Source organism: Leucopleurus acutus (genome assembly GCF_964270905.1).
Source record: "Leucopleurus acutus genome assembly, chromosome: 11".
NCBI lineage: Eukaryota > Metazoa > Chordata > Mammalia > Artiodactyla > Delphinidae > Leucopleurus > Leucopleurus acutus.
In genome coordinates, this window is record NC_139152.1 from 84,055,653 (window position 1) to 84,070,733 (window position 15,081).

A 15,081-nucleotide genomic window follows, 5' to 3' on the forward strand; every position below is an offset into this window, starting at 1 on the left:
TGTCAATTTTTGAGAGGTTTAATTTTTATGGTGTTTATGTTGTTAGAATACAGATATATGAAACCAGGCTAAACAATCTCAGAATCTACTGTGGAAATTCGTTTTATGAATGTATTCTTGGTTTAAGCCTACTTAACGTGGTTTCCCTTGTTCTGAAAGACTGAAGAAAAATATGCCAAATGAGAGCTTAATTGGACTAAAAAACTTACTACATTTTGCTGTTTAATTTTTTTCCAATTTTCAAAGACCTTTAAGTTATTTATTACTATTGCTCCTGTTTTAAGTTTACTAGTGAAAAGCATAGGCTCTAGAATCAGATTGGGTAGAATCAAATTCTGTCTCCAAGATACCAGTTGTTTGACCACAAATAAATTATTTAACCTCATTTTCTTCAGTTTCTTCATCTGTAAAATGAGAATAATCATAATTGTGTTTAAAAGGTTATTGTAAAGATTAAATAATAATGTATATAAAGGACTTAGTACAGAATCTGGAGGACAGAAGTACTCAGTAATAAGGTTAGCATTATCATGACATATCCTTTAATTTAATTCAGTTTCTTTTGTATGTTTACTTTGAGTGACATTGAAAAGTAACTCTTACTAAAAGAAAATCAGATATCATGTATTAATCAGTAAGTTACTGATAAGGAACTAATTTCATAAGGAAATAAGCATACAGAAGAAACTGAGTTAAAATAAATTTGAGGATGGAAGGTCAATATAATTTGAGTGATTTTATTGAATACTGATGTAATATTTTTACAATGAATTTTAATAAATATTTTTGCAGTATTCATACAAATATTTATTAAGCATCTGGTATATATGCCAGGCCTTGTTCTAGGTTCTAGGGTAACATGAGTAAACAAAATATGAGTAAACAAAACAGACAAAAATCCCTGCCCCCCTTGGAGTTTATGTTCTAATATGGGAGACAGACAATAAAGCAAGCCGAACAAGTAAATACTGCACATAACACATTAGCTAGTGAGTGGTGAGTGCTCTGTGTCATGAACTGTGAAGCGTCTGGGATTTTACCCTTACAAGCTACCGAGCGAGCCGGTTAATGTTTCATGAATGCTGAGAGAAGACACAAAACTCCTGGGTCAGAGGCAGAGGACAACTTTATAACTCAGGGCAAAAGCAGTAGCCTGAGGTTCAGGTTCATGCCGGGTTCCCCTGCTCCACTCCCGAGCCCCATGGGGTCATGCGGTGGGACTGGATGAATGCCTGCACATGTGGTGGGTGGCATTATGGGAGAGGAACACTGAGGGATCTGTTGCTTTTATAGTAAGTGGAAGCAAGCCTGCTCTTTGCGGGGAGGTGTAACCTCATCCTTCAAGGTTGCTCACTGCATACACAGCCCTGAGAAATGGCCCGGGTAAAGGGTGCTCAGGATCTTGGATTCCTTGCACACCCCACAGGAACGTGCAGGGATGCTCAGGGTCCATGGCAGAGTGCCTCTCCTAATTGTATGAAGAAAAATTAAACAGAGAAGGAAGAGAGTTACGAAATACTATTCTGTTTTTCTTATGAACATAAAAATACTGTTTTATACTGTTTCATAGAACAGAAAAAGAAATACTATTCTATTTTACTTGTAGATATTTTGTTGTATGTTTTATCTCCTGAAAATATGTAGATTTTAGTAGAAATATGAATTTGTTATCTTGAATAAGATAATTTAAATGACAAAACATTAATAACTATCTCAAACTATAATTTTCAACTTTTAATTAAGGATTTTTAAAAGTTAATCAGTGATATATTAGTATTTTCCTTAGTATAGTTAGTGAAATAATTTACAGGATAACAGTTAAAATCTGTCCCTATATTAATACTTGCCATGTGAGATAAGGCATATCTTATTTATAGCATATTTGCTCCCATGTATCAAGGGTCTGCTTCCATGCAATTCAACACAGCAAACAATACTTAAAGTTTAATTAAAAAATCTAAACCAAGTCCAATGTTGACTTGTATTATGTGGTACTTTGTTATTTACATGTGAATATGTAGACTCGGTGTTAATTTTCTCTTCTTTCAAAATCCTTAGAATTTCCATATGGTATTATGTCCATTTTTCCACATATTTGTGGTAAAGAACTAATTTCTACCCCGCCCGCCCCCCAAATCCATCATGGAGAGATAACATGCAATTAAAAAATTAAAAAACAGACTTACAAAATGCAGTCCCCAATATTTCATTCAATTCAAGAGATACAAAATTACTCTATCAAACTATGATGAAAGTTTCTAAATGCTTACTCTCAATTTCTATACTTATTGCGGACTGTAACAAACCCTAGACCACACTTTGAAGAGCACTGTTGTAGATTGTTCTCTATAATAGTTTGAGAATGTACCTGCACCATATCCCCAGTATCCGTCTTTCTTGGATTTTTTATGTCTTTGGATTTACTTTTTAAAATCTTGGACCCCCTAATGAGTTCTCTAAGTTTGTAAATTGTTATACAGATTATTCTTTTCCTTGTCTAATATATCTTTCAAGCTTCAACTGGCTCTTCATATTTCAGATATTTAAGGATTTTGTTAGTGATTCCACCCTTTTTACCATATCCTTTCAGCTTTCTTTTTTCCAGACTCAAGAATTGTCATTTAACATACATGCATGAACACCAACATTCTTCATTGTAAAGAAAAAAATTACTGAGAAAAAATAAACAATAAAAAATTTCCAAAAAAAAATTGTCATTTATTTCGTTTATCCTTAAAAGGCAGAGAGGAAGAATGAAGCTTTCAGTTTAATTTAAAATCTGTGGTGTGAATGATGCATATGTGAAACCAAGGTTCCTAGCTCAATCCCTGTATGTGTCATTTAGTTCAGAGAAAGTTTGTTCTATAATTTCTGTCAGCTTTTCTAGTTGCTTCTGGTCACTAATCATATCCTGGAAAAATTATGGATCAACTTAATGTAATTCTACCACTGTTACTGGAAAAAGAGTGCACAATTCTAATAATAAATCACAGGTGTAGTAGCAAGAATGTTGGCTCTGGAGTATAGTAATATCCTATAGTAATATCCCCTGTTTCAATACAGGCATGAAAAATCATTTCAATTTCCCCTTCCCAAAAAACAGGCATAATTTATAGTTCATAAGACTCATAACTGATCTTAGTAAATGTTATTACTTTTCCTCCTTTTTCTCCACAAAATACCGTACATTATATTATTACATTTACCTTTTTCAACTAACTTGACTATTTCTCCATGCAGCCTGGAGGCCTTGGTTTGCCCAGCACTGATCTTACAAATCCTGGATGTTATTATTTTCCTTTTATTTATGCATTAATGTTCCATTCACCTTCTCCTTCTAAATGCCCCCAAAATAACTCAGTTGAGAAGTCTTTTCTTCTATATCTGGATCTGTTCCCTACATTTCTTATATTTGCAGAACAATAAGTATTCCTCTAGCATCTAAAAACTCCAGGGCATCCGAATGGAGATGCGAAGTAGGTAGACAGATATAAAAATTTGGAGCTTGGAAAAAAAAGATGTGGATTAGGAGAAACGGATTTAGAGGTCATTAGCATATAGATGGTAGTCTTAGGTATACATGTAATACTCAGAGAATCTAAAAAGAGAAAAGAGGAATTCTGGAAACAGCATTTAAGATGTGGAGGAAGGAGCCTGGGAAGAGCTTCCAGCAAGCTAGGAGAATCACGAGAGAACATGGCAATAAAAACATAGCAAAGCATTTCAAGAAAAAGGGAGTGATCAGCATTTTAAATATTGAGAGGAGTTATGCGAGATAGTAACTGAAATGTATCCCTTGCATTCAACAAATTGAAAGTCACTGTTTACCTTAAACAGTTTTAATAGAACGGGGCCAAAAACTGGACTATAATGGATTAAGCAGCAAATATGAAGAGAGGAGGAAATTACAAATGTGGACTACTTCTCAGCCTGTTTTTGGAGCAAAGGAGAGAGGAGTTGATAGCTGCAGGGGATAGAGATTAGAGACTGATGTTGGTTTAGTGGGTTTTTGAAAGAAGTTTGTTTATATATAGGGGGAAAATGTCTGTGGAAACCAAAAAACTATAATGACTATTAGTAACATAATGAGAAAAACTGTTGGAATTTTCCCTACTTTTTAAATGAGATTGACTTGAGAGTGTTTAAGAATTTGCCTTAAATCATCTGGTGGTTTTTACATTATCATAATTTTTCCTGATTACAAGAGTAATACATGATTGTTATTAAAAAATTCAAACTTTGCAGAAGTATGTACAGTAGAAGATAAAAGCCTTCTGTAATCTCCGTGATAACTGTTATTAGCAATTTTATATATGATATACAAGTTTTTTACCTATATGTAAGTGCATTGTTCTGTAGGCTTTTTCACTTAACAGTGTAGTTAATTGATAATTCAGTGATGAAACTAAAGGTAAAAATAAACTAAGCTTATAGAGATTTTTACATCTTTTGATTTTAATATAAGGTTAATTAAGCTTCGTATTTAGGAATTTGATTTACAAACATCTGTTCTTTATCTTTCCTCTTTAGAGTGGATGTAACTGAAATTCAGGTAGCTTTAGTGATCGTCTTTGTGTTGTCTACATTTGGAGGAGCAACAATGTGGGACTATACGGTAAATCTGAGGATTTAAATTTATATTTAAGTACTTTAAAAATATTTAGGAAAAATATTGCATTGTTAATTTTCTTCAGAAATCCTTGGAGTTGTATTTAATAGTCATTCCATTTCTTAACCTTTTTTTTCATTTTATAATTTTACTATGCTATATACCTTATTACAGCATAAATATACTACCCTATGCATGAATGTACTACCACATAAAAGAAAACGACCCCATTTCCCTAATATAAAATTAGACTAGTTGAACTACCTTTTCAGGCCAAAATTTATTTCATAAAATAGATACATAAAACATAAATTCAGTAAAATATTTTATGCTTGAAACTTGTCCCTCAATATTAGGAAAGAAAAGTTGCTAATTTGCATTTTTTTATAACCTACTATAGTGAAGTTTCCCATGTTAAGGAGTGTTTTTATTTTCTGCGTGGTTGGAGACCTCAGTATTTTGATAAAATCTGACTCTCAGGAGGCCACTGTTATAAATTCATGCTTTGTATAGGCAGAAAATTTATGAAGAAACTATTCTGTCTCTACAACCTAAGTTTACAGTATTGGCTGACTAACACTTCATGCCCAGAGAGTTAAGAAGAGTAATAAGGATAATATCAATAGTAAACAACTAATACTTACTCAACATTTACTATGTTCCTAAATATTTTACTATCACTGTTTTCATCTGACCCTCAGAACAACCCTGTGAAATAGATACTGTCATTTTTGTGTTTTATAAATAAGTCTTAGAATGATTAAGTAATTTGTCCAATGACACATAGCTAGTAAGTAAGTACTGGAGCTGATTCCAGACTCTGTTTTTAGTCACTAAGCTATATAACCCTGGTAAAAATAGTAAGAGATACAAAACTAAACATACTCTTACCATAGGATCCAGCGACTATGCTTCTTGGTATTTACCCAAATAAGTTAAAAATTATGTCTATGCAGGGAATTCCCTGGCAGTCCAGCGGTTAGGACTCTGTGCTTTCACTGCCGTGGGCCCAGGTTCAATCCCTGGTCAGGGAACTAAAATCCCACAAGCTGCATGACACAGCCAAAAAAAAAAAAAATTATATCTTTGCAAAAACCTGAATACAGGTATTTATAGCAGCTTTATTCATAATTGCCAGAACTTGGAAGCAAGTCCTTCAGTAGATGTCCTCCAGTGGGTGAATGGATATGGTACATCCAGGCAATGGAATTGTATTCAGTGTTAAAAAGAAAGAGCTATCAAGCCATGAAAAGACATGGAGGAAATGTAAATGCATATTATTTAGTGAAAGAAGCCACTCTGCAAAGCCTCCATATTGTATGATTCCAATCATATGATATTCTGGAAAAGGCAAAATGATGGAGACAGTGAAAAGACCTGCTATTGCCAGAAGTTATGGGGTTAAGGAGGGATAAATGGACAAAGTCCAGGAGATTTTTAGGGCAGTGAAACTATTCTGTGTGATACTATAATGGTGGATACCTGTCCACCTGTCATTATGCATTTGTCATTTATGCATTATGCATTGTCATAGAACGTACAACACCAAGAGTGAACCCTAATATATACTATGGACGTTAGGTGATAATGATGTGTCAGTGTAGGTTCATGGATTGTAACGCATGGATTGTATCACTCTGGTGGAGGATGTTGATAGGTGGGGAAGCATGTGTGTATGAGTGCAGGGAGTATATGGGAACTCTGTGTACTTTCCGTACAGTTTTGCTGTGAACCTAAAATTGCTTTAAAAATTAAGTCTGTTTTTTAAAAATTGTAAGAGATTTCCCTGTGGCATTTAGTTTCAGAATTGCCAATCACAGTTCATATCACTAGGCTCAGAAATAGACTTTGAGCATATTTTTAAGTAGAGGAACATTCCCTGAGATACTCATATTCCTTCTTATCATGTAAGAATAAATAATAGAATCAAGGATACATAGGCCTCTAAAATATGCTAGAGGGATGTGATGTGTCTTTCATGGTACCTGTTCAGCCAGTACCCATTAGAAGGGGCATGTGGACTTAGAGGCAGTTAGGCAACTCTGGTCATTGTCAGATGTGGTGTTTTAAATTTGGAATTCTGATTTGGTTATACTGGGGAAGAATTTAATCTTAAAATCATTTCATTCAGTGTTTTGGCAATACCATAGGAAGAAAGCATACCTACTTATTCTCATCAATAAGAATACTTAATTTAGATATAGATCTTCTAAATTTAATTGTTGATCTGTAGTTTCCACAAATTTTGGTGCAGTATTTCAAAGTATATTTTCAGTACACAATAGCCTACAGCTTTTGGCAATTCATTGTTACTGTCTTTTAAATCCTTTGCTGCCTTTGGAAGTTTTCTTGAACAGCAATTGACCAACAGGTAAATATATATTGCTAGAGATTTAATCCTGGATATTAACTACACAAAACTTCTGCATGCATACACGTTTGTCACATTCATGATGCAGACCCTGGTGTCTGACTGTCCTGTGATGCTGCCTTTTAGACGTACTAAAGTCAAGTGAACTATCCTTTTTCATGTTTCTTTAAGTCAGATGAAGGCTTGTGAGATGAAATACTTCATCCCACTTATTTAAATAGACTTAGCTGGATTTTTCACTTTAAGAGATAAAACCATTAAAAGAAAAGTTACCACTTCAGGTTACATTCCAGAAGTTAAGGTTTGATTATAAGAAAAAGAATAGCTTATTGTACAGGGCTGTACCATAATGTTTCTTTACTTTTTAATAGGAAAAGAAATTCTGTTTTCTTAATGATGTGTTTCTTTCCTCTACCCCTAAAGATACCTGTCCTAGAAATAAAATTGAAGATCTTACCAGTTCTCGGAGTAGTAGGTGGAGCAATATTTTCCTGTTCAAATTATTTCCATGTTATCCTCCATGGTGGTGTTGGCAAGAATGGATCCACTATAGCAGTAAGACATTAATTTCATCATCATTCAGTATTAATTTTATGATCAATTTTCTTTTCACCCAGCTACAGAGATACTAAAAATATGACAAAGTTCAAGAACAGGGAAGGAAACTAAATATCTTAAAAGAATTCTTTTTAGGCACATAACACAAAAGCATTTTTAAAACAGTTTAGACTGATGTTAAAGAATTTTTCCTCTTTCTACAGCCTTTCTCAGAGTAGACTTTTGTGACATTCGATTTAATCATCTGCTGTTTCATTACTGTACATAATCAAGAGTTGCCATTTGTCTTCTTGCTCGTTGTGCCTGGCCCTGATATAGGAGAGGAGGAGGAGGAGGGAATGAGTTCCTGGTTGAATGTCAGGAAAGCTGCCAAAGGTCATGGTTTCACATATGGGGCAATTTATTAGTCATGATGTAAATTTTATTGAAATTTCACTGAAATGTATTTTTAAAACTATCCCAATATTTTAAAAGGTAAAAATTTTATCCTCAGTTCTGGAGTCGGTACAACTTGTATTTGTGTTCTTTACACTTTGCTCATCTATAATTCTTTTGTATTTATTCATATTTGTTTTTTAAAACTTCTTCAATACTTTTACACAGGAAAGAGGCAGAAAGGAATTCTGCCTGGTTTTTAACAAATATAACATAATATCCATGTGTTTAAAAAAACATATTGTCATCTTCAAGGTAGTTGATCACAAGAAGATAAGTACTTATTCCAGTGATGCCATCTTCTGTCAAAACCTTCTTGGAACGCCTTTAAGCTATAGTTAATTCTCTCCAATTTCTTCAGTGCTGTAGTTCAAAATTTCTATCTTTTAAGGGTGGGTTTGATTTTGAGAAAAAGTCATTTGAAGCTAGGTCTAATAAATAAGAGGAGTAAAAACATGAAATATAGCACTTTTAGTTTTAAAAAAGACTCATTCTCTTAAATGACTTATAAATTGGCTCTTAAGCCTATTTTAAAGGAATCCACATAATTCATAAATTATCTTTATGAATATATTTTATATACATAATTCAAAGGCAAAGTATAAAACTCACTTAGATACATAAGTTCTGATATATTTGGAAATTTTAATTTGTTGTGTTTTGAGGTGTTTTGTCAGTTAACCTCAGAATTGCTTTAGAAATGTTAAAGTATTCTGCATAAGATGCTTAAGAATACTTTTTGCTTGACCATGGATGATAAAATAGAATACTTGTAGGAACATGAGCTCCACTAAAGATGATGAGATCTAGTGATAATCAGTGTCCACTTTAGAATATTTTACTAAGACATAATTCATTAAATGTTTGAAGGAAGCCAAGAAATCAAACACTATGTCTAAGGAGTGGTTGATTTCAAACTCTTAAACTGGTCGTTTTCCAACTTTTTTAGCAGCAGATTTCCTTGAATAAAATTTACAGAACCAAAGTACAGGTAAAAGCACTGTTTTAATAATCTAAATATTTATAACATTACTATATAGTATAGTGTTTTATTAAGATACAATTTTGTAATATTTATAATATTCATGTAATTTTATAGTAAGTTCTAATTTATAACATATAGACTTAATAAACAAGAATAAGCCTGCTTTAATGGATACATTTAAATTGGTGGTTATATATTTAGTAAGCCTTAAAATCAGATTTATTTCAATATTTTGTTTAGGATAAGCAGTGCTGAGAGCATCCTGATTCGCATAGATAAAAATGTAATGGGTCGGGTTGTACAATGTTACGTAAGAGGGCATTTGTAGTCTAAATGCAAAAGGCAGGGGCAGGGGTGGGATATTGGTATAGTGAGAGACCAGGGCAGAATTAAACTCCTCCTAATCAGTGATTAAGATTGTGAAAAAGTGGCAGGTTAAGCTTTATTTCAATATCTGCACAAAAATATGTTAACTTGGCAATTGGAGTGTTGATGGCCTTCAGCATGGTAAAATTTGGTATGGAATAAATCATGTTATTTTTTTAGTGGTTATTAGTTTAAAATGTGTGTTCATATAAAATTGGAACCAAACCATCTAAGCACTGTATTACCTCTGTGTAACCCTAGGTTTCTGTGGAAGTTTGAAAAGCATGGCTAAGGTCTGTATACTCCTTTAGGCCATACATTATCATACTCTTCTCTAGGTCTCTAGTTCCTAACACAAAATAGATGCTTAGAAAATATTTGCATTGTAATAAATGCATTTTTTAAATTTGGTGCTGATTTTCTGCTTTATCCATTAGGGTACCAGTGTCTTGTCACCTGGACTCCACATAGGAATAATTATTTTACTGGCAATAATGATCTATAAAAAGTCAGCAACTAATCTGTTTGAAAAGCATCCTTGTCTTTATACCCTAATGTTTGGATGTGTCTTTGCTAAAATCTCACAGAAATTGGTGGTAAGAACTTCTTTTAATTTATGATTCATGGTATAAATATGTACTTGTTCCTCAAACACAAAGCTGGAAACTATTTCATACAATGGGTAGGTTTTTTATGGTGTTATCATCACAATAAATAGTTAGCTCTTTGTGCTCCAAGTAATACTGTAAATGAATGTTAGATTCAGAGACAGACTCCTTAGTATAGTAAGTTCTTTTAATTATTTGTTTAGCAATGATTATCAATTATAACTTTCTGATATCAAGGAATTTAAATATTAGAAACTTTAATAAGCTACCCAGTCATGAATTTGAGAAATTTTAGATTCACTATTCCCATATCAAATGTGAGGTTAAATAAATGGTCTCTTTATCCTTATTTGTCTTAATAGTAAATTAAAGTTCTAGGTAATTCTATCCTGAAACTAAAAGCTAAAACATTTAAAATTTAATGGTGAAATTATTTTGTTTACTTTTTTATAGATAGCTCACATGACCAAAAGTGAACTGTATCTTCAAGACACTGTCTTTCTTGGCCCAGGTCTTTTATTTTTAGACCAGTACTTTAATAATTTTGTAGACGAATATGTTGTTCTATGGATAGCAATGGTAAGTGCTTTCTTGGTAAGATTTTTATTTATTTTTAACAAATATCAGATAATACTATGCTTAAATGAGTCATTTCAGTGAGATATCAGGTAGCCTTACTTTCTAATCTATACAGTAACTGTTTCTGAACATTTAAAATTACTTCTTTAAAGCTTGCTTTATATTGTGTTTGAAAACGGCCCACATATCTGGAGATCAGGGTTCCAACAACCTAAATCCTTAAAAACACAACTGTGTACCTTAAAAAAAATAGTACCAAAAAACCAGTACTAAGATGTCAAAAATCACTTCAACTCTCTGGCAAAGGACTACAGACATGTATTAGTGTCTGACTTATTTAATCCAGCTTGTTAGAATTATTATGAGCTTATAGCAGATAACAGGTAAATTAAATGTAGTTGGTGTTAGCAGAGGTGGGCACTATTGTATCAAGAACTGTCAGCTAATACTGAGGAAACAAAACAAAACAGAACAGACAGGACTACCCAGTACAAGGTTCTGGGACCATTTTATGCTAGAAGTAAGCAATGCTATGTATCTGTATGGCCCTTGAGGATAGTGCAAAATTTATATTAATAATGATGCCTCTTATCAAGCAAATTAAATTCTCATTAATTGCATCCTGCTTAAAAAGTGATTTGGATAATACATATATTAATTTCTGTTCAAAATGATTATAAAATAGAATTATGGTGCATAAGAGAGAAGCTTTAGCCATCTGAGGAAAAGAAAATCATTGTTGGTAACATTTTAATCACACAAGTGGATAAAGGAGGCATTGCTAAATTTTTTCTTTTACTAAGACATTATCTTTATGGTTGGTCTTCAATTAATGGTAGTTCTGGACAATTTTGCTACCTCAGACCTCACTGGACTTCACCAAATTGTTAGTGATATACAAAAACTAATATTAAAGTGAGCTAAAAGAAACACTGAACCTTTTGATAATTTAAATGATCTCACACTATTTGTTAGATAGAGGTATTAAAACAAAGCCTGTCTGTTCTGTGCATGGACCCCTGGGGTACATCTGATCATCCTTTATACTAGGTTCTATAGTATTATACTTTTTTTTAGAGTAAGTTAATAACTTAATATCCATTCAGAAGTCTTCCATTCTTCAAATAGTGGTGAGATGTAAATCCTAGTCCTTGAAAGTTTCTCAGGCAATATGCTAAAAAATATCTGAAAATCAGAATAATTTCTTTTAATTTGCTATCCACTATAAATATTATTAGGGCTCCAAAACAATCTAAATGTAAGAAATAGGTGGTGATTTTTCAAAATATCTGAAAATTCAATGTAGGGTTTCTTTTAGTGAACGTTAAGTATTACCAAATGGAATTAACAGAATTAAAATATCAGGTGTTAAAAATTTGAGCACCTCATTTGTAATGAGTGAGTTGGCCTGGTTTTACATCAGTGGTGGAGATTGTGGTGAGAAAGTCGAATTCAATTTTTCTTTAAAACACTTTGTGGACCACAATTAAAAACAAACAAAAAACCACTATGTGTACCAAAATAAGCGTATTGTGCCCTTTGGCATCCTTAGGGAAAAGGTTCTTGCTTCAGAGAGAAAAGAGTCAGACAGAGTTTTTCAAGTAACTGATAAGGAGATTTTTTCCCCCCATTGGTGAGAATTCCCTCTCCACCGGCAGAGCTGTGAGGCTCCTTTTTCTAAAAGGAAGCATTTCCCCCCAGCCTCTGGGAAAGTTCTTAAATAGTGTGCCTCCCGCTTAATTTTGTAAAGAACACAATTTTGTATATGCCTTCCCTCAACTATGATGTCTCTTCCAGGCCTTTACTTTCTTACAGCTACTCTCAAAGGAGTAAGAAAAGTATATGGTGAAGTGATTTCATGATAATGACTGATAGCCCCTTCTAGTAGAAAATTTGAGGCTTTGTTGTACAGTAGAAAATTGAAAGGATATGGAGTCAGAAGACTTGAGTTCTGTTGTTTTCCAGCTTTTGTAATTTATACCTTTTACCACTCTGAGCCTCAGTTTCTGTAACTGTGAAATACCCTGCATATTCTAGAGGACTACAGTGAGGTCCAAATATGAACTATAAAATGTAATATTTTCGGTGAAGAATTTTTGGTTAAGGTTTGAGTTTAGGGGGTGAGGGGACAGAAAAATAGCTGCTGCTTTAGAAAAGATAGACCATAATCCATTTTATATTTTCTTTTTTGCTTCTAAAGGTCATTTCTTCATTTGATATGATGAGGTACTTTAGTGCTTTGTGCCTGCAAATTTCAAGACACCTTCATCTAAGTATCTTCAAGACTTCATGTCATCAAGCACCTGAACAGGTTCACAAGCATATTGACTAATAGCCCAAGGAAAAGAGGAGAAGCAGTTAGGGGAACCTAGGAGTGAAGGGAATCCCCTTTTTCAGGAGGCTAGTATACTATCAAATAAGGTTATATTTTAATATAAACATTAAGTCCTGTAGATTCCATTATGTCTGTTTCAGTGGCAAAGCCCTCGTTGTGTAGCAACATTTTTTATCAAGGTATTATCAGAGTAATACAATCTGTAAATTAATTAGAAACAAAACCAAAGAAAGAAATTTCAATTTTCTGAGTATAAGAAAGTGAACCACTATAGTTCTAAAGAGCAATCTCTTTGTCTCAGAAATCCTTATCAGACAATTGGGGTTTTCTCTGCCAAAGGATTACATAAAAATTCAGGACTTAAAGGATTTTATCCATCTTGAGGGTGATGCTTACTTTGCTAAAAATTGACAAGTGCATTCATAATATTGCATAAGTGCATGAATTGTAATAGTGTAATTATCGAGTCAAATGATGTTATAGGTATTTTTTATTAGCCATTTTCAAAAAAGGTACATTAATTACTATTGTATAAAACGAAATACTTGCTTTAGTGTACCAACTTCTGTAATTTGTAGTCAGTAAGAGGAATTTATCTTACCAGTTCAGAAAAACAAATGAATCTTTACAGTGAGGGCAACTTGTTCCTTGATATCGAAATACTTGCTTTAGTGTACCAACTTCTGTAATTTGTAGTCAGTAAGAGGAATTTATCTTACCAGTTCAGAAAAACAAATGAATCTTTACAGTGAGGGCAACTTGTTCCTTGATATTCTGAGTTTAAACTTCATTGTCACAAAAAAAGGAGACATTAAACATTTCCCTTTGTGAAAAACAAAACAACAGCTAAAGCACAATTGACGTGTAAGAAAATTAGTAATTTATGAAAACATAGCAAAACTGTCTTCCCTTTAGAATATCAGCTAAAGCTACTTCAAGTACACTTTTACTCATTTGAGGTAAAATGGGGATTAAATAAGTATCTGTTATTCAACAACTAACTACATTATGTACTGATTCTCATCTTTCCACTCCCACTTAAAAGTGTTTACCTTGCTCATTATGAATAACAGAACTATTACATGGGTCTTTGGTGATCCAAATCCTCGGACTCCCATCTTACCTGTTTGTAATTTTATCCAACAGTTCTGTAGACCATAAGCCATATGGTGAAATAATTTTTTTTAAAAAAGGAGTAATGAACATGTACTATATCTTAATATGCAAGAAAAAGGCATATTGAAAAAGAGTGAAAGTTGATATTCCTTAAAAGGAAAAAATAGGGATTTCCCTGGTGGTCTAGTGGCTACAACTACATGCTCCCAATGTGGGGGGCCAGGGTTCGATCCTTGGTCAGGGAACTAGATCCCACATGCTACAACTGAGACCTGGTGCAGACAAATAAATATTTTTTTTAAAAAAAAGGAAAAAATATATACTTATGTGAATTAAGTACACAGAAAATACTCTGGAGGACTTATTTTGCCTCTGAAACAACTGGTAAATTCAATAAGGACCTTCTTAATTTGAATAGTACTTAAAACTTAAATTTTATAATACTTAAAATTTACATTCCAGCATGTACTTTGGCTTAAAAGGCTTTACAAAATGCAAAAATTTAGGAAGTAAACTGTCCCCTTAATGTCAGATATTTGTTAATGGTGGAGGACTAATTTCTTCCTACATAAGTTAGCACAGTTAGAAAAAGAGAATCAGTATGGATTCATTTTTAAAAACCTGGAAAACCTAAAACTAAGATAAGTGTGGGTTATGCAGCAAAAATTAGAATTTAAAATATGGAAAAACAGGACAAAGTCACTCCTTTCTCCATCTTTTGGGCATATTTTTTGTTTTTGAATGATTCAGTGAAAGTAGTTTCAGCAAAAAATAGTAAGTTTAACTCAAATATTTCAAACAAATGCTGAAACAATTTAATATTTATTAAATCAAGAGTTTCATATGTTTTTCTATGTTAAAAATGCACATTTTAAAATACAGGACGTAGGAATTAACTGTTCAAATTTGGAAATGAATGTAAAAACATCCATATACTTACTGAATATTAAAACTGAAAAATAAGACATTCTGTGTAATTTATAGTTAAAGACAGATGGTTAAAGACATTCTGTGTAATTTATAGTTAAAGACAGATTGCAGGATGCAATTTGTCATTACTAAGGGCATGTGTCATTTAATTGTGGACTGAGCCAAATTAAATGGCATTTTGATGTTGTG

General features: G+C 32.9%; 1 protein-coding gene across 2 annotated transcripts in view; it reads left to right on the top strand.

Moving 5' to 3' along the window:
• CHPT1 (choline phosphotransferase 1) overlaps window positions 1–15,081 on the top strand; it is a 35,112-nt gene that overhangs the window by 19,249 nt on the left and 782 nt on the right. The window contains exons 4-8 of one of the 2 annotated variants that reach the window (XR_014326586.1): window positions 4,531–4,615; window positions 7,404–7,535; window positions 9,762–9,920; window positions 10,386–10,511; window positions 12,712–12,911. Coding sequence is in view for 1 of the 2 variants with exons in the window: in XM_082849878.1 (XP_082706004.1) it covers window positions 4,531–4,615; window positions 7,404–7,535; window positions 9,762–9,920; window positions 10,386–10,511; window positions 12,712–12,822 (613 nt within the window). In the remaining variant the exon portion in view is untranslated. The remainder of the gene's footprint in view (window positions 1–4,530; window positions 4,616–7,403; window positions 7,536–9,761; window positions 9,921–10,385; window positions 10,512–12,711; window positions 12,912–15,081) is intronic. The other variant, XM_082849878.1, reaches the window with a different exon arrangement.